This window comes from Mus caroli, chromosome 8, assembly GCF_900094665.2.
Source record: "Mus caroli chromosome 8, CAROLI_EIJ_v1.1, whole genome shotgun sequence".
In the NCBI taxonomy this organism is placed as follows: Eukaryota; Metazoa; Chordata; class Mammalia; order Rodentia; family Muridae; genus Mus; species Mus caroli.
The window spans coordinates 98,420,941-98,441,057 of NC_034577.1; the positions used below are offsets into that span (position 1 = coordinate 98,420,941).

The following is a 20,117-nucleotide window of genomic DNA, read 5'->3' on the forward strand; positions in this document are numbered from 1 at the left end:
CCTTCCGACCGGCAGGGGCAAGCACAGCTCTGTGAGTTTGAGGCCAGCCTGATCTACATAGTGAGCTCCAGGCCAGAGTGGGCCAACAGAAATCATCAACAACAACAAAATCCACGAACAGGAACAATAACAACAAAATCCACAAACAAAACTTAGTAACTCGTGATGGTGGTGGTGGTGGGGAATATGGCTTGCCCTTTCTTAATTAAAAAGTGAGTCTGATAGCCCCTTGGCCAGCTCACTGCAGACACTGCTATGAAAAACCCCCGAAGGGCCCGGTTGCTGTCCAAGCCGTGGAACTCCATTCCCCAGTGCTGAGCTCCAGCGAGCGGGCCTCGATCGCTGCAAGTCCCTGGAGGGCTTTTCTCCTCCTGGCTGACTTCCAGGTCCCCCAGGGTCTGTGTCCTCCTAAGTACACCACGGAGCAGGGCCGGCCGCCTCAGGCTCGCCGCCACCAGGTCGTGGCAAAAAAAAAAAAAAAAAAAAAAAAAAAATCTTTTCCCTTCTCAGGGCCCCAGAAGCCAGGCCGCCTCCCTCCTCCCTCCCTGCTGGCTGGCGGGGCCCTTTCCCAGCTCGGGATCAGCAGCGGCCGCAGCAGCGACGGCAGGAAGCGAAGCCCTTGTTGATGCTGTTCCTTGGCGCGCCTGTCCGCCCTCCGCCGGCCGCCAGGCTCTTCCGGGCTCCCGGCCCTCCCCCCCTCCGCGCGTGCGCAGTGCCCCACGAGGGGGCGGGGCTCAGATTCCTGTCAGCGGCGGCGGCGGTGGCGGCGGCCGTCAGTGTGCGCTGAGGAGAAGCCCGAAACGGACCCGTTTGGCTCTCCCTCTTCCCCTTTCCCCGGTCCGAAGCTTCTTCTCTCTGGACTCACCGGGAGTCAGTTCTCCACTCCGCAGAGCTGTTCCCTCCACTCCGCCGCCCTTCTCGTCGCTCGGCCGGGTGGGAAGTGACTGCCCTCGAGGAGGAGGAGGAGGCAGCGGCTGCCGCCCTCGCCTCGCCGCCCCCGGTTCGGTGCCCGCGGATCCCGGAGAGGAGGTGCCGCCGCCACCGCCGCTCCCCCCCTCCCGCTGCCCTCGGGCCGGGCTGGGTCGAGCTGCGATGCCCTCGGACTTCATCTCATTGCTCAGCGCGGACCTAGACCTGGAATCGCCCAAGTCCCTGTACTCGCGAGGTGAGTCAGATGGGGGGGTGGGGGGTGGGGCGTGGGGGCGGGGAGCGCGAGCGCGCGGAGTCCCGGGCTGGGGTGTGTGTGTGGGGGTCCCCCGTCGGGACCGGGCTCGGGCGGGCTTGCCCCTCACGAGAGTCCTGGGCTGGCCGCGGAGGGCCAGGGGTAATCCCGGAGCTGCCGAGCGGCACCCACCTCCCCAGCGCAGCGCCGCGCGGCGCGGCGGGGCGGCGGGGGGCTCAGGGTCCGCGCGCCCCCCGGAGTCCTCTGCGGTCCCGAAGGTTCGCAACCTGCGGGTCGGCGGGTCCGGACTCCACCACACTCGGCGGACTGCCGGCCCAGTCCTCCCCCGGCTCGGGAATCACCCCACTGGTCCCGCTGCTGGGGACACCGGGAAAGGGGGGGGTGATCGGGGCGCCGCGGCTCGTGTCCCCCGGACTCTCCTCCTTGGCAAAGTTGCCCCACGCCGGGCTGCGTGGCCCCAAGGGGCTTCGGAGCTCAGGGTCACCATTTTTTTCTCTCCCTCTGGTCTTGTTTGTGCGCGGTCGTCCTACTCCCCCCCACCCCCCCTTCCCCGGCCTAGTCCACTCCCTCCCCATGTCGGGACGGCCCCCCTCGGCCAGGCGTTCTTCCTTTCCTCGTCATCTTCTTGCCTGGAAAAGGCCCCAATCTTCTTCTTTCTCTCTTTCCACCTCCGTGACATTCTAATTACTTCTCCTCTTTTACAAAGATAGGGATGCCCTTCTTGGAGTACTTGTATTCCTCTCCCTGGAGTACCAGGCTCGGGCACAGTCCTGCCCTTTGAGAAAAATTCTCTTCTGTTGCTGTTCAAGGGCTTCGTGCAGAGAGGAGGCAATGAACAGAAAATCCCATTTAAAACTACTTTGGCTAAGGCCTGCAGGGGATTCCCAGCATCTAAAACATTAATACTTAAGGTGATCTCTGCTGGGGTTAAATTCCTACACTGGACACCACAAGAATGTGTCAGAACAGGTTCCCCTTGCAAGGGGTATCAAATCAAAAATGCCCCCATCTGTACTCATTTCTTATACCAGTGGAAGGAGGCTAAAGACAGTTCTTTTATATTTTTTTTTACAAATATACCATGGTGAACCCTTTTCCCAAGAAATCCAGCATTTCTCCTATTTTTTGGTTTTACAAACTCACCAGAAAAATTTCACCTCTTCCGGGTAGAGAAGGACTAAAGCCTGGTGTTAATGTATTTATATGAGTGAATCAGAGGGGTATGGTTTGCCCTGGAAGGTGCTAGACTTTATAGACTACAGGCCATTGTCTGTTGCTTTGATGAATTTAGTTGGCAGTCACTATCCTGTAGGATGTTTTTCAGATATTACCTGAAGTAGCTTAGAAATATTGTAGTTTGAAGTGTCAGAGAGAAGAGAAAATATCAAGAGATGATCCTTAGAATAGGACTAATGCACAATTGGATGCTAAAAATAGTCAAGACAGTAATACCATTTGGGCAGTAATCATCAGATAATTTTCCATGAAACAAATGCTTTATCAAAATCTAAGTTTAGCTTTAGAGACCAGTGTAGAAGCAACCCCACCTTCCTTTTGCAGACTAAACTAATATGGGCTTAGGCTCTTAAAAATACATAATAGTTATGTAAGAGATGTATGCTATCCTTGGCATTTTTTTCTCATTCAGCATAAAAAGTACTTAATGCTTTTTGTGTTTTTCAGATTCTCTGAAGTTACACCCATCACAGACTTTTCATAGAGCTGGACTATTGGAAGGTCAGCAAAGTGCCCTGTTACAGCATAGTGTGTCAGTGTGCAAAGGCTTTCTCTGAGATGGAGTTAAAGTGGGAAAGTGGGAAACTTTGCAGACTCACACAATCTAGTTTTTTTACTAAGAAGCCTGATCCTTCTTTTAGAGCAGCTAAATGTTTCAGTGGATTTCATTGCTGTGCTTGAATTGCTTGTAGGCCGTTGTATCTGCTTTGAGAGGCCTTGGAAAAATCCCTTAGGATCATTTAAAATTATGTGTTGGGTGTTCTACTTTAGTATTTCAGTTAAACTGTTCTTAAACACAAACTAAATTTGCAAAGATTCAAACGTAAAGATGACAAATTAATAAATACAGCAGTGACACCAAACACATACTTCGTTTGAAAATTCCAAACAGAAAACTTTTGGATGTTGTAAATTTCAAAATGATATAAAATCTATTCAGCAATTATTGACATTATTTCTGTTTCATTATATGTAAAGATAAGAAAAGCTACATAATAGGAATGATGCTTAGGGGGGAAAAAAAGGCCCCAAGGCAGTTCTGGGAAAGTTTATAGGATATGTACCTTAAACAGCTGACAATTACTTTAAAAAATGTTTTCTTTGTTGTAGTAAATATTTTAACCCTACATTGTTTGGATAGATTTATTTTTTAGACTTTACACTTACCTTCTTTGAATTTTAGGGTCTTGGTATTAGATATCAAGGATGTTAATTTAATTTCTCTATTGTACAGAGCTGAGAAACAAGCTGAAAGTAAGAGGCGTGGGGGGAAAGTTCAAGCTCAGCAGAAACAATGCTTTCTGTGTTTTAGTCAGTACTCCTTACTCAAAGCCAAGTGCTACTATGAAGTATATAGATCCAGTAACATAACAAGTATTTTATGATCTCTTTGAAAAAGGCTTTAAATATTTTCATAGGACTTCAGTATAGCTTTTTTCCTCCCTTAGAGGTAGGTAGACTTGAAGATACAGTGGAGGAAGTGGGTGTTGTAATTCAGCTTAGGTTTGAATACCAGTTTAGCAACTTCTTTAGCGCTGTGACCTGGGGCAAGTGATTTTACTATTCTAAACTTTATTATTCTTTCTACAAAAGTAGGTATCAAGGATACCTTAATTAGCTAATATGTATTAAAATACCTACTTACAGTATTTGGCTTTATTTACTTATTATTATATTATTGGGCAGAACTGGGGATTTATTTATTTACTTATTTTTAGTTCTTGAGACAGGGCCTTACTATGAAGATCTGGCCTGGAACTCCCTCTTGTCTGGAACTTAGATCTGCCTGCCCAGATTTAGGGGTGTGCCACAATGTCCAGCAATTCTGGGGATTTAACCTGGGGCTTCAAGAATGGGGAAAGTGTTCTATCACTGAGCCTTAGCAGGGATCATAATCAGAGATTATCAGGAAGGAGAAAGATACTGAAAGTGTGTTACTTACTTAGTTAAGAATTTAAGAAGGTATTTTATAAATGTTAGGGGTTTCGTTTTGTTGTTGTTTTGAGGTTTATTTTTGTGTGTATGAGTGTTTTGCTGGCCTATATGTCTGTGTAGCATGTATGCACCTTAAGCCCACAGAGCCCAGCAAGATCTGTGTTGGATTCTCAAAGATTGGAGTTACAGATGGTTATGAGCTGCCAAGTATGTGCTGGGAATCAGGCTTATGTCCTCTAGAAGAACAGCCAGTGCTCTTTACTGCTGAGCCATCTCTCTACTCCCCTAAAAGTTATTATTATTATTTTTTAACTTTAGCATCAACTATATTGTTTTAACAATATGATTTAGAACATATAAAATGTTCTCAAATATTTACTGGTTATATTTGTACATATAAAATGAGAGAGAGAGCGCGCGCGAGCTTGTGGGTATCAGTGTGAAGATACTTTTGTTTTTCAAGACTAGTATTTTTGTTGTTGTTTGTGTGTTTTTTGTTTTGTTTTGTTTTGTTTGAGACAGTTTTATTATGTAGCCGTGGCTGTCCTAGAACTCATTCTGTAGACTGAGCTAGTCTCAAGCTCATAGAGATCCACCAGGCTGTCTCCCAAGTGCTGGATTAAAGGCATGTAGAAGTGTTTCTTAATGAAGAAGATTTTTAGGCTTTATTCTTATTATTGATAATGATGATATGAGACCATAAAAGTTTTCACTGTCCTATCTTTTCTGGTCAGCAAGCCTGGGGAGTATCATAATCAGAAAGATTATAAGGCAGGATGAAAGTTTAATTGTTTAAGGAGGTAGGCTTTTTCTGTTTGTTTTGTTTTTGAGACAGGTTTCTCTGTGTAGCCCTAGCTGTTTTAGAATTCATAGACCAGGCTGGCCTTGAACTCACAGAGAGTTCTGTCTCCGCCTGCCAAATGCTGGGGTTAAAGGCATGCGCCACTGCTTCCGCATGATTGCTGTCCCAACTTTAAGGAGATATTTTTAATGAATTTATAGAAATAAAACCATTTAATATGCTTATTACATGCTTGTGCCTATATGCTAATTTTTAACTTCATTTGACAAAATGTCTTAAAAAGATCACCCTTTTACAGATATTTAATTACCAGCCATATATACATATAAATGTATGTATATATATTGAATTTTTGACTCACTACATCATGAATTCGCTTGTTTAATATTTTGAAACAATATTTAGCATTTATATTGCCCATTATTAACTTTAACTTTTAATTTAGAAATTCTACATTTCTTTGTGTATATACACGTACACATATAAAATGCATTGCCATGGAAGTCAGAGGGCAATTGTAGGTAGTTCTCTCCACCACATGAAATTTTAATTCAAGTAATCTGGCCTTGTGGTAGGTGCCTTTACCTATAGAGCTATCTTGGCCTGTGAGAAATCCATCTTAAATAATGTATAAAAGCAGAGACAATACAATGCTGAGTCTTTGTATACCCATCACCAAGCTTTAACAGTTTTCAGTGTCTTCTTTTTATCTTCTGTTTCCCAAACATTACTTTAAAATAAATGGGTTATTTTAAAATAAGTGCTAAATATTGTAATCATTTCACACATAAACACTTTTACATTATGGTGAGTTCTTTCTTTTTAAAAAGATTTTGTTTATTACTAACATAAAAGATAATACTTACTGTGCATGAGTGTCTTGCTTGCATGTTATATCTCCACACTGTGTGTGTGTGTATCTCATAGGCTAGATAAGGGCGGCATGTGAGAGCTGGGAATCCAACCCAGTCCTCTGAAAGAATACCAAGTGCTCTTATCTTCAGAGCCATCTCTCCAACTCCAAGATTTTATTTATTTGTTAAAACATTTTTACTTAAGTGTGTATAAGTAAGAGATGTACTTGTAGGTACCTAAGGAGACCAGAAGTGAGCATCAAATGTCCTGAAGCTAGAGTTAGAAGTAATTGTGAGCCATGTGATGTACATGTGTTCTAGGGTACAAATTCTGCTCCTTTGGAAGAACAGCCGGTACTTTCAACTACTGAGCTATCTGCAGCCTCATGGTGAACTGACTCTTCCTTTCTTTTCTTTTCTCTTCTTGTCTTCCCTCTCTTTCACTTTCTTCTTTCTTCCTTCCTCCTTCTTCCTTCTTCTTCCTTCCTTCTCCTCTTTCTCATCTTCCTCCTCCTCCTTTTCTTCTATTTTTGTTTCTTTAAGATAGGGTTTTCCCATGTAGTCTTGGCTGGCCTGAAAATCACTATGTAGACCAGGCTGGCTTTGAACTCAAGAGACTAGTCTGCTTCTGCCTCCTGAGTGCTGGCCTTAAAGGCATATTCTACCAGCCCTGGCTTCTTGTATTATTGTTTTTTATTTCGTTTTGTTTTGGCTTTGGTTTTTCCAGACAGAGTTTCTCTGTATAGCCTTGGTTGTCCAGGAACTAACTCTGTAGAACAGAGTTCAAGGCTTACCTTGAAAACACAGAGATTTGCTTGCCTCTGCCTCTGGAATGCTTAAAGATGTGAGCTGCCACTACCCAGCTTTGAATTAATTTTTGAAGTACTCTGTTTTATTCTAAGAAGTGTATATGCTAGTTCATTTCTTCATCCTTTCCATTCTCCTTTGCTATCTTTGCAAGATGGAATATATTAGGAGGCTGTTGCTTCTGGTGTATAAGTATCTTGTAATCTGCACTAAAATTGCAGTCCAAGCAGGTAAGGTGGGTGAGGCAGGAAGGTTGCAGAGATGGAAACAAAGCTAATGAGTTCCAGGCTACAGATTGTGAAATTATATTTAAAAATTTACAGTGGGAAAAACTATTGAACATAAATCTCTGCAGAGTGCTGTATGTTAAGAGCTTGACACTGAATTCTTTTAAAACATTTACTTATTTTATATTGTATAGCCATGTGTTCCATAGTACCTATGTGGGGTTCCAAGAACAGTTTTCATAAATCAGTTCTTGCTCTCTACCATGTGATTCTGGGGAGTCACACTCAAGTTGGTTTGGTTGCGAGTGTCCTTACCTGCTAAGCCTATGATTCACTAAATTCTTTCTCTCTGTGTGTGCATGTATGTGTATGAATGCATGTGTGTATCTCTGTATAGAGCCTAAAAGTTCCTCAGTCTATCCCTACTATCCTGTTGAAAGTCACTGAATCTAAAATTCACGAATTTGGCCTCTCTGGTGCTGGGATTATAGGCACAGGTAATTTTTAAAGTGGATGCTGGGTCTTTGAACTTAGGTCTTCGTGCTTACATAAAAAGCACTTTTCCCCAGCCACCAAATCCACTCATGTTCATTTATTTCTCTCTAAAAAAATTTTTTTGAGCCAGGTGGTGGTGGCACATGCCTTAAATCCCAGCACTCGGGAGGCTGAGGCAGGCGGATTTCTGAGTTTGAGGCCAGCCTGGTCTACAGAGTGAGTTCCAGGACAGCCAGGACTACACAAAGAAACCCTGTCTCGAAAAACCAAAAAAAAAAAAAAAAAAAAAAAAGAGAGATTTAATTTGTTTTTATTTTATATGTATGAGTGTTTTGCCTGCATGAATGTCTTGTTCATCACATACATGTAGTGTGTGAGGCAGCCAGAAGAGGGTATCAGAGCCTCTGGAGCTGGAGTTAGGCTGTTAGCCACCATTTGGTTGCTGGGAACTGAACCTGGGTTCTCTGGAAAAACATCCAGGAGTACTCTTAACTCCTGAGTTGTCTTCTCCAGCCTTTTTCTTTTGAGATGTGGTCTCACAGCCAAGGTTATCATTGAACTTTTGGTCCTCCTGTCTCATCCTTTGGAGTGCTGTGCTTAGAGTGCTAGCTACTGAATCCCAAAGGACTAGTGACTTACAAAATTTGCATAACCCTTTGAGATGTTAAGTAGCAATTATCCTACATGAGAGATGAGGAAATAGAGGCATATAGACATTTAGTAACTTACCTAGAATCACGTAGTTAATCAGTTGTAGAGTCATGCCTCTGTTGTTGCTGCTGCTCCTCCTCTTCATCTTTCTCCCTGTCTCAGACTTTTAGTCCTTCTGGCTCAGTCTCTCAGTGCTGGGATGACAGGTGTTCACCACCATGTCCAGCCAGTTTAAGTTTTTAAGAAAACAAGTTTTAAAATCTGCAACTGTGAATTATTAAAGTTGACAAATAGATTAAAAATATTTTGCCATTCAGCAGAGTTTGCACTTAGCTTACCTATTAAACAGTGCTAGACCTTGCTACCACAATTACTTGATGTGATGATTGCCTGCCAGTGGGTACAGGATCTTAACTGATTAATACAATAATACATAACCATAAAAAATGACTTCAGGTTCAAGGGATCCAGTGTTCTATTCAGGCCTCAAAGGACCCCCTCACATGCATGGCATACACACACATTAGTTAAAAAAAAAGTGTTTATGTGTAGTTTATGTGTTTGTTTTTAAAGATTTATTTTTTATTTTATGAGTGTGTGAATATCTTGCTTGCATGCATGTGCACCATGTGCAAACAGTGCCCAGGAGACAATAAGGGGACGTGAGATCTCCTGGTACTAGAATTACAGGTGGTTGTAAGCCACCATCTAGGTGCTGGGAATTGAACCCTCTATCCTGTGTAAGAGCAGGAAGTGCTCTTAATTCGTGTGTGTGTGTGTGTGTGTGTGTGTGTGTGTGTTTGTGATATTTAAAAATAACATGATTTCTAGTTAAAGGCTCAGTTTGAGGCAGCCTGTTCTTTATAGAGTGAATTTTAGGATAGCCAGGACTACACAGAGAAACCCTGTCTTGAAAATCCAAAAGAAAAAAAGAAAAGAAAGTAAGAAAAGCAAAACAAAAATCATCTGAGGGGAATTGCACTATTTCTTAGACATTCTGTACTGAAAAACATTTGTTTTGATATGGCTCGTTTGCCAAATAAAACAAATAGCCAGCCCTGGTAGTGTAGATTACTTGTGAGGCTGAAGCAGGAAGATGACAAGGCCAACCTGAACAACTTTATGAGACATTGTCTCAAAATAAAAGTCTGAGAGATAAGCTGGGAGTATAGCATTAGTACAGTGTTTTCAAGGTTGTAGGTTCAGTGCTCTGTACAAACAAACACCTAAGAAATTAAAGTAAACAGATTAAGAAAGAGGTGAAGGTGAGTGTGATGGTTCACACCTTTGATCCCAGCACTTGGGAGGCTGAGGCAAGAGAATCTCTGTAAGTTTGACGTCAGCTTGGTCTACAGAGTTCCAGGACAGCCAGGGCTATGGAGAGAAAAACCCTGTCTCAAAAAGGAAAAAAAAAAAAAAAAAAAAAAAAAGAATGGGGTTGTCCTAGCTATATAGTAGAGGTTTAAAATATGATAGGAAATAATAGAATAAGAAAGGTAAGGATATATGCAAATTAGAAATCAGGCTTAGGAGTGAAAAGTAGGAAAAGAAATAAGCAGAAGCTATCTCCTATAGACACATTTAGAAATGGGAGCTGCTTAAGGCACTTGAGTGTTCTCTCTCATTCTCTCTCTCACTCACTCACTCACTCACTCACTCACTTTAATTTTATTATTTTCTCTGTGTATGAAGTGTGATGTGGATGCATTGCTCACCATATTTGTGGAGACCCGGATACAACTTTCTGGAGTTGATGTTCTTTCCACCATGGGTTCCAGGGATGGAACTCACATCACCAAGCTGTTAGTCTTGCTGAGCCAGGGCACTTGATATCTTTGGCAGTACTTTTACAGAATCATAGGGATCTGTTTCTGCTACTTCCTATTTTTGCTAGTACGTATCAGAGACAAAATGAAATCGAGAAGAGATGGGCAACAGAATAGAAGCCTCAGAAATTAGTTCTTTCTCTTGCTGGGGCTTTTGTTTGTTTCCTGAACTTCCTGAAAGTTCTCTTAACTGTATTCGAATATTTCAGTTCTAATACTAGTGTGGCCCTGAGAACCTACCTGGGGAAATCACAGCAGTTTTCTTTCTTCACTACAGACATTTAGGGTACTTTCTTTGGAGTTAAGTTTCTTCTCCTTTTCATAAAGGTAAAACAACATGAAGGGTTTTGTTTGAAGCAGTATGTCTTATAGTTTGTTTTGAACTTGTTATGTAGTTGAGGATGACCTTGAACTAACTGATTTCCTGTCTCTATCTCCCAAGTTCTGGGGTTATAGGCCTATGCCCCCATACCTACTTTTATGTGAGGCTGGGGAACAAACATAGGCCCCTGTGCAAGCTAAGCACACATTGCACTGACTGGCCTAAATTTTCAGAACAGAATATGAGTTCTTTGGCTTCGTACATGTGTACTTACAGTATTTTGCTTAACTGTATGTAGAAAATTCTGATTTTGAATAAAATAGAAATTTTATTAATAGTCAGATATACTAAATTCTACAGGGCTAGTTAGGATGTTAAACATTAAAATGCTTTTTAACAATATGAAAAAACAAGTTGTCTGTCTATGTATTGATCTGTCTATTTTGAGACAGGGTCTCTATATATCCCTGGCTGTCTTAGTACTCACTAGTCTTGCCTTGAATTCAGATCTAACTGCCTCTGCCTCCCAAGTGCTGGAATTAAAGGCATGCATTACCATGCCTGTCCATAGAGGCTTTATTACACAAGTGTGTTTGTTTTAAAGTTTCATTACAGTCATCTCTATAAATTAATAAGATAGGACATGTTTAAATATGCCCTGTGGCAGTGGCTGTAAACCAAATGTAGGCTTAAGCTAACAAGTTGCTGTTCTGTACAATGGGGTAAGGATGAGAAGTCTTGGAACATGTTGTTTCTATTTACCTTAACTAATTGTGTATATATGTGGGCAGGTGTGCCTTGGAGTACATGTGAGGAAGTAAGACAGTAACCTAAAGAAACTTACTTGGTAGTTTGTGTTGCTCCATATTGAACCAAAGTCCTCATGTTTGCATGCTCAGCATGTACTCCACCACTGAGCTGCACCCTAGGAATTAATCCCTTTAAAAAAAAAATGAATTGGGCAGTGGTGGCGCACACCTTTAACCCCAGCACTCGGGAGGCAGAGGCAGGCGGATTTCTGAGTTCAAGGCCAGCCTGGTCTACAGATTGAGTTCCAGGACAGCCAGGGCTATACAGAGAAACTCTGTCTTGAAAAATAAAAATAAAAGCAACAACAACAACAAAAATAAATAATTAAATAAATAAAATGAAGCAGGCATTTATCGATACAGAATGAATAAAGTCTGACTACTTTGTTTCATTTATTAGTAGAGCTATTTTTATATAGTAAGGCAGCAAAATTCTACTTGTACTAGTCAGTGTACTTTTTATTTAAGGACACGCTGACTTTAGTACTAATAAACTACTTGTATTTAAGGGCATACTGATTCTAATAGTTATTTATAAATATTGCTAAGCATAAATGTTTTAGCACAAAAATATCCAACAAAGTATATAAATTGTCTAATATATACATATGAGATGTTCTACATCATTAACATTGGGAAATAATGAAAATTACCGGAAACAACTTTCACTTCCAAGGATGGCTGTGATCAAAAAGATGAGCCTAGCATTGTGGTACATACTTGTAGTCCCAGTTACACAGGTAACTGAGGTAGGACGATCCCTTGACCCCAGGAGTTTGAGCCAGCTTGAATAACATAGTAAGACCTTGTCTCAAAGAAACAGAAAAGGACAACAACAACAAAAGATTCATTTGGAGATGTATACACTACTGGTGATAGTATAAAATTAAGAAGCTACCATTGTAAAGAATCTGATTATTTCCTCAAAAAGTTGAGTATGCTGGAGAGGTGGCTCAGTGATTAAGAGCACTCACAGGCTGCTCTTTCAGAAGACTTGGTTTGTTTCCCAACACCCACATGGCAGCTCACTATCATCTGTAACTCCAGTTAAGGGCATTTGACACCCTCTTCCAACCTCCAAGGGCACCAAGCACACATGTAGAGTAGATATATGTTGATAGTTAGGACCTCAACACCTGTAGAGCAGCAGGCAAAACATTTGTATATGTGAAATAAGAACAAATATTTTTGTTGTTTTTTGTTTGTTTGGTTTGGTTTTGTTTTTTTTTTAAAAAGATTTATTTATTTTTATTATATATAAGTACACTATAGCTGTCTTCAGACACTCCAGAAGAGGGAGTCAGATCTCGTTACGGATGGTTGTGAGCCACCATGTGGTTGCTGGGATCTGAACTTTGGACCTTCAGAAGAGCAGTCGGGTGCTCTTACCCACTGAGCCATCTCACCAGCCCGTTTTTGGTTTTTAAAACAGGGTTTCTCTGTGTAATTCTGGCTGACCTGGAACTTGTAGACCAGGACAGGAGAGAAGTACAAAGGATCAGGAAATTGAATAGAAACATGTAGCAGAGGGGGATGGGGAACTGGGGGTAGCCATTAGAAAGTTCCAGACTCCAGGGAAGTGAGAAGCTCCCAGGAGCCAATGGTGATGACTAGCTGAAATACACAACAAAGGGGAGATACAACCTGTAGAGACCACCTTCAGTAGATAGGCAGGGCCCCTAGTAGAGGGATGGGGCCACCAACATTTTTAACCCAGAAATGTTCCTGTCCAAAGGAAAGACAGGGACAAAAAAAATGGAACAGAGACCAAAGATAGGCCCTCCAGAGACCACCCCACCTAGAGATCCATCCCATCTGCAGACACCAAACCCCCACACTATTGCTGATGCCAAGAAGTACTTGCTGACAGGAGCCTGATATGACTCTTCCCTGAGAGGTCCTACCAGCACCTGACAGATGCAGATGCCTGAGGACCCCAATGGAAGAGTTAGGGGAAGGACTGAAGGAGTTGAAGGGGATTGCAACTCCATAAGAAGAACAATATCAACTAACTGGACCACCCAGAGCTCCCAGGGACTAAACCACCAACCAAAGAGTATACATGGAGAGAGCCAGGACTCCATATGTAGCAGAGGATGCCTTATCTGACATCAGTGGGAGGGGAAGGAAGCTTGATGCCCCATGTGGGGGGATGCTAGAGGGGTGAGGCAGGAGTTGGGTGAGTGGGTGGAAGAGCACCCTCATAGAGGCAAAGGGAAGTGTGGAAGGGGCATGGGATGGGGAGTTGGTGGAGGGGTAACTGGGAAGGGGGATATCATTTGAAATGTAGACAAATAAAATGATTACTAAAATAATCCCCCAAATAATAAATAGATGAATTTTTTATATTATATGAATTATATCACTGCATACATACATGCATAACGTGTTTAGGAAAAGTTAATATGATCAAAACAATAGGATTTATCTACTCTTTTATAGAAGGCTAGCTCTAATAATAAAATATTAACTGTGGAATATAAATTACCTTGACTGTGGAAATGTAGACTGATGCAGCTGCTATGTACAACAGGCAGTTCAATTGGTTAAGCATAATCTCAGGTAGTCTATCTATTCTACTTGTGGTTACACATGAGAACAAGAATTTAAAGTAACTACTCGTATACTAGCAACAACTTTTACAGTAGTTAAAAGATGAAAAGGATAGGAATGTAGCTCAGTGGCCTGCCAAGCATCCATGAACCCTTAGTTCATTCACTCACACAGAAGGCCTGGCAGGGTAGCTCATGCCTGTAATCTCAGTAGGCTAGAAAGTTAATAAGAGTTTGAAGCCAATCTGCACTACATAGTGAAACTGGCTCAAAATTAAAAATAAAGATGGAAACAACTGATATGTGTGAGTACATGTAATGGCTAAACAAAGTATGTTCCCTGTGAGAATAGTCAAGAAAAGAAATTTAATTCTTCCCACATTGAAAGCATAGAAAGTAAGCCAGCAATGGGTTTATAGCATATGCCTATAAACCCAGCACTTAGGAGGTGGACACAGAAAGAGGATCAGAAATTCAAGGTCAGCTTTGGCTACATAGTAAATTAGAGATAGGCTGGGCTATATGAGATCTGGCCCCAGAAAACCAAGACAAACAAAAAACATACAAAGTGAAACAAGCTAAACAAAACGAGACAAAGTATGGCTAAAAGCTTTTTGTTTTTTGGGTTTTCTTTTTATATTACTGTGAGTTGCCCAATGCCATTGAATTGTGTACTTAAAAATGGCTAATATAAACTTGGCAGTGGTGGCGAGTGCCCTTAATCCCAGCACTTGGGAGGCAGAGGCAGGTGGATTTCTGAGTTTGAGGCCAGCCTGGTCTACAGAGTAAATTCCAGGACAGCCAGGGCTATACAGAGAAACCCTGTCTCGAAAAAAACAAAAAGCTAAGATAGTATAAACTTAATACATATTTTACCATAAAAAATGTTTATAATTTTTAAGCTTTAAGTAAGACATACTGGTTCTCTCTCTCTTTTTTCTTTTCTTTTCTTTTTTTTTTTTTTTTTTGAGACTGAGTTTCAGATAGCTCAGGCTGATCTCAAAATTACTATTTATGAGGATGACTTTAAGCTTTTGATCCTCCTCACTTCTGGGATTGTAGGCATGAGCCTTGGTTACTGTACTACATAATAATCAAAACTAAAATTTGAGAATCCAGATAGATGACTATATGAAAAATGTATGAGTAGGTATATTAGCCTCATTTAGATAGAATGAAGTAATGTTTTTCACTCTTGTATGGTTGATTCATTTTGTTGATTTGTAGAAAGCAAATGTTTATATTTAATAATCGCAGGAGGATTGCGGTTGTCTAATAAATGTCACAGAATTGTGGCAGTGAGCCAGAAAGAAGAAAATCTACGTTAGTAAGTGAGACATACTTTTGTAGCTATGGAAACCTCAAGCTCTACCGACTCTCACAAAGGTGTTCTTGTGCTTGTATTTATATCATTAATTAGACATTGATGTGGTTAATGAGAACCTTGGATAATTGTTAAATTAAATTGAGTTATAATTATATTCATTGAAGGTCTTGGTTAAAGGGCACTGTTGAGTGGTTTAATGCTTGTTTTATATGAACAGTAACATTTTTGTTTAATTTATATGAGATCATTTTATATGACATGGATTTATATGAATTTTTGTGTTTTTCAGAGACAGGGCCTCACTTTTTAGCTCAGGCTGACCCTTTTAACTCATGGTCCTCACTAGTCTCTGAGTGCTAAGATTACAAACTTGTGTTACTATGTCTGACATATATATACTTTTTACATTTACTAATACCATTGCAAAGAAAAGTTGAATCTATTTAAAGGAAATATAATATTGGGAATAAGTTATTTTGAGTTAATATTTTTTAACAGAAAAGTCTTTCAAAGATTAAAGCTTATTTTTTAGGTTATAACAAAATTAAGCTCTTTTTTGATGATTCCTTTTTATTTTTTTAATGTGTACTGCTATTTTGTTTGCATGTATGTCTGTGTGGGAGTATCTCCTGAAACTGGACAGTTGTTACAGATAATTGTTAGTTGCCATGTAGGTTCTGGGAATAGAACCAGGGTCTTCTGGAAGAGTAGCCAGTGCTCATAACCTGAGCCATCTCTCCAGCCCCCAAATTAAAGTTTTAAATGCTGTTATGTGTATGCTTGGAATTGAACCTAAAACCTTAGATGTGCTAGGCAAATGCTTCTACCACTTAGTTCTCAGCCCCAAGAAATTTTTGTGTAGGGGGCAGAATATTGCTAGGAATTGAACTTAGGACTTCTTGTTTGTTTCTATTTCTTTGTACTCAGGGCCTTGTGCCTGCTAAGCAGGCTGTCTACCACTGAGCTATATCCCCATCCCTGTTTTGTTTTTTGGAGACTGTCCTCCTGCTTTAGCTTCTTAAGTTTTGCATTTTGTTTTATTGCAGAAAGACTACTTTGAAAATTATAAAGTATAAAAACTAGAAGAGACAGTATGTAATCCTCTCACACAGAAATAACCATTGTTAATATTTTTATGTGATAGGTTATTTTTACCTTCATTTCTGCTCATTAATGGCTATATTCTGATTTAGTCTCAAATAACTGAATTCTTTTTTTCATTTTTTATTGGTTATTTTATTTATTTACATTTTAAATGTTATCCCAGTTTTACCTCCACAGACCACCTATTCCCTACCCCCTACCCTCTGCCTCTATGAGGGTGCTCCCCCACCCACTACCCACTCCTGCCTCACCGCCCTAGCATTCCCCTACACTGGGGCATCGAGCCTTCACAGGACCAAGGGCCTCTTCTCCCATTGATTCCATATAAGGTAATCCTCTGCTACATATGCAGCTGGAGCCATGGGTCCCTCCATGTGTACTTTTTAGTTGGTGGTTTATATATGTCTGACATATATATACTTTTTACATTTACTAATACCATTGCAAAGAAAAGTTGAATCTATTTAAAGGAAATATAATATTGGGAATAAGTTATTTTGAGTTAATATAATATAATATAATAGTCCTTGAGATCTCTAGGGAGTCAGGTTGCTTGATATTGTTGTTCTTCCTATGGGGTTGCAAACCCCTTCAGCTCCTTCAGTCCTTCCCCTAACTCCTCCATTAGGACCCCTAAGTTCACTCCAATGGTTGGCTGCGTGCATCTGCATCTGTATTGGTCAGGCTCTGGCAGAGCCTCTCAGGAGACAGCTATACCAGGCTTCTGTCAGCAAGCACTTCTTGGCATCAGTAATAGTGTCTGTGTTTCCTGTCTGCAGATAGGATGTATCCCTAGGTGGGGCAGTCTCTGGATGGCCTTTTCTTTCAGTCTCTGCTCCATTCTTTATCCCTTCATTTCCTTTTGACAGGAGAAATTCTGGATTAATATTTTTGAGGTGGGTGGGCAGCCCCATCCTTCAAAATAACTGAATTCTAAAAGCTGGGTTTTTTTTTCCCTTCTTTGTACATTTGAACATCCTTTAGGTTATGAATGGAGCATAATTTAACTGTACTTTTTGATAAAAGGAAGATATTTATTATAGATCTTTAGATATGCTAGGAATGCTAGCATATACCTTTAATCCTAGCATTTGGGAGGCAGAAGCAGGCAGATCTCTGAGCTGCATATTGAGACCTTGTTTCAATACAAAACCAGTCTTTAGGCAATATGAAAATACTAAGAAAAAAGTAAAAATTTCTTCTCAAATATGTTGTGTGTGTGTGTGTGTGTGTGTGTTACATAAATAGGACTCTTGGTTTATTTTTGAGACAGGATCTTGTATTGTCCTTGCTGGGTTGTATTCACTGTGTAGACCAGGTTGAACTTGAACTTGTGGTGACCCTCCTGCCTCTGCCTCCCAAGTGCTGGGATAGTGGCTGAGCTCTGCTATATCTAGCTAAATAGGACTTTTTAAAAAAAAAAAAAGATTTATTTTATATTTGATTACATGTGAGAAGTGGAGCTACATGAATGTGTGTACAGGTGTCACTGGGGGCCAGAAGGGGAAGTCAGATCCCCTAGGGTTGTAGTTAACATGGTTATGAGATGCCCAGCCTGGATATTGGGAACTGAAGTTGGTTCTCTGATAGAGCTGTACATGGTTCAAGTACTTTTAGCCTGTGAGTCATCTTTTCAGCCCTAGATTTTTTTTTTTTTGGAATAATTTTACACTGTTTATAGCCTGCTTTACTTAACAGTTTGTTACAGAGTGGACGTTTGATGTGGTCCAAATCTGTGTTTTTAATGACTCTTCTATCATGATATGATTTGAGTCATTATTTACCACTCTTGCATTGATGACATTTACATTTAGGGTGTTTCCAGTTCTCTTTTCATAAACAGTAGAGAGCAATTTTACACATGTATTTAACTGTATTTATAAATGGCTAGAACTGGTCATATAGGTTTGAAATACAGCTGCTCAGGAGACTGAAGCAGTATAATTTAAAGTTTAAGGCTAGCTGGGCTAACAGTGAGTTCCCTGAGAGCCTCAGCTGTTGAGTGAAACCATTGAACAAAACAAAACAAAAAGGAAAAGAAAATTCCAGGTTCAAATATATATTTTTCTAGATCTATTTTTGCCTATACCAAACTAATTCTAGGTTTTGAGATAATTTGAGCATTGTATATATGTGTACTTCCTAAATATGAATGCATGGAATAACTGACAAATGTTGGTTATTTTATTGATCAACTTTTAAAAGTATGACCTTTGCCTAGTCCTCTCTTCCCATGTTATAGTAAAATATCTGAGGAGGGAGCTGAAATGAAATGATGTTTGCCAAATAGATACTTGACTCAACACTTGTGTTATGGGCACAGCTTCTGAGAACTACTGTGCATGCCATCTTTCCTTTCACTTGTTATTCTGAGACAGCCTTAGCAGATTGTCCAGGCTCTTCTAGAATTCACTCTGTGACCTAGTAGTCAAGCTTTAAACTTTTGAATACTCCTGTTTCCACCACTATAGTATCCAGGATTCTATTAATGACACCAGTAATCCTGAGAATACAAGAGTGGTTTGATCCTAAACTGTCTAGTATGTAGAATCAGAAATAAGGATGAAAGATGGTAAACTGATATAAGTTCATTATTAGAAGAAAATGCACCATTAAATTATATGTATGGGTGTTTTGCCTGCATGTAAGTCTGTACACCATATATATATGGTGCCTGCAAGAAGCCAGAAGAGGGCTTCAGGTCCTCTGGAACTAGACTTACAGATGATTGTAAGCTACCAAGGTGCTGGAAATTGAACCTAGGTCCTCTGGAAAAACAATTAAATACTCTTAATTACTGAGCTATCTTTCTAATCCTCAAGATATTATGTTTTGTATAGTGAAAGAACACAAGCTTTCCAAGCTTCATGATTCATGCCTATAATCCCAGTAGAGGCAAAAAAATCGGGAGTTCAAGGTTATCCTCAGTTACATAGTCAGTTTGAGAGCAGCCTGAGTTGTATGAAACTTAGTCACAAATAAAGTGCTCTGAAAAGTAATTATTGTTGTTGTTATTGTTATTATTACTATGTATATGATGGCAGGGGGCACCTGTGCCATGGCACAGATATGGAAGTCAGAAGACAATATTTTAAAATCAGCTCCTTCCTTCATTTATGCTTCATCTGGGGATCAAACTGAAGTCAAAAATTTTTATTGTAACCTAGTCCCTCATTAGAGCCATTTTTTTCTTTCTAGATGCTGATTTTAGCTCTAATTAATGGAGTACTGAATTTACTTCAGTCTTCTAGTTGTTCATTAACCTATTTGTACTTGACTACTTTAGCAAGTTCACAGAAATTTATCACTTGTTAGTTGAAACTGCCAAGAGCTGGAATTTGGTTGCTAGTGTATCTGCCAAATGAGTTGATTTGAGAAAACTTACTTTGTATTAACAAGTAGGATTGTTTAGATTAAGACTTCTTTTCTTCTTTTTTTTCTTTTCTACTCACAACTCTTTAGGCCTAAGAAAGTTTTATATGACTCTATAGGTATATGAAGTCAATATACAGATCTAACATTTACTGCTAATAAATCAATAGATTTATTTAAAAATTATTTGGTATATGTATATATAATTTTACTGTTTATTAAAGACAAAAGAAAATTTGCATACTAATGAGATGAATGTTATTATCTTTACATAAGAGTTAAATCTTGGCTGAATTTTGATACCACAGAGTGTACAGCACATTCAGTGTTTTTTCAGAGCTGATTGATATTTTGATTTTGTAATCTTCAATGCAAGAATACACCTTGGCATAATACATAGTACAAAATAGTAAAACTATGTTTAGTACCATTTCAAAAATAGTTGGTACCTTGGTCAAGGAAGGAATAAAGAAAGAAATTAAGGACTTTTTAGAGTTCAATAAAAATGAAGCCACAATATACCCAAACTTATGGGACACAATGAAAGCATTTCTAAGAGGAAAACTCATAGCTCTGAGTGCCTCCAAAAAGAAACTAGAGAGAGCACACATTAGC

At 40.1% G+C, this 20,117-nt stretch overlaps 1 protein-coding gene across 5 annotated transcripts in view; it reads left to right on the forward strand.

Annotated features, from left to right (window-relative positions):
- The first annotated feature begins 736 nt into the window (after nt 1-736).
- Nfat5 (nuclear factor of activated T cells 5) overlaps nt 737-20,117 on the forward strand; it is an 86,079-nt gene continuing 66,698 nt past the window's right edge. For 3 of the 5 annotated variants that reach the window (XM_021171155.2, XM_029480992.1, XM_029480994.1), the window contains exons 1-2: nt 743-1,165; nt 2,867-2,920. In XM_021171155.2, coding sequence (XP_021026814.1) covers nt 1,093-1,165; nt 2,867-2,920 — 127 coding nt within the window. In that variant the 5' untranslated portion in view covers nt 743-1,092. Of the gene's footprint in view, nt 1,166-2,866; nt 2,921-20,117 lie in introns of all 5 variants that reach the window. The other 2 variants (XM_029480995.1, XM_029480993.1) reach the window with 2 other exon arrangements.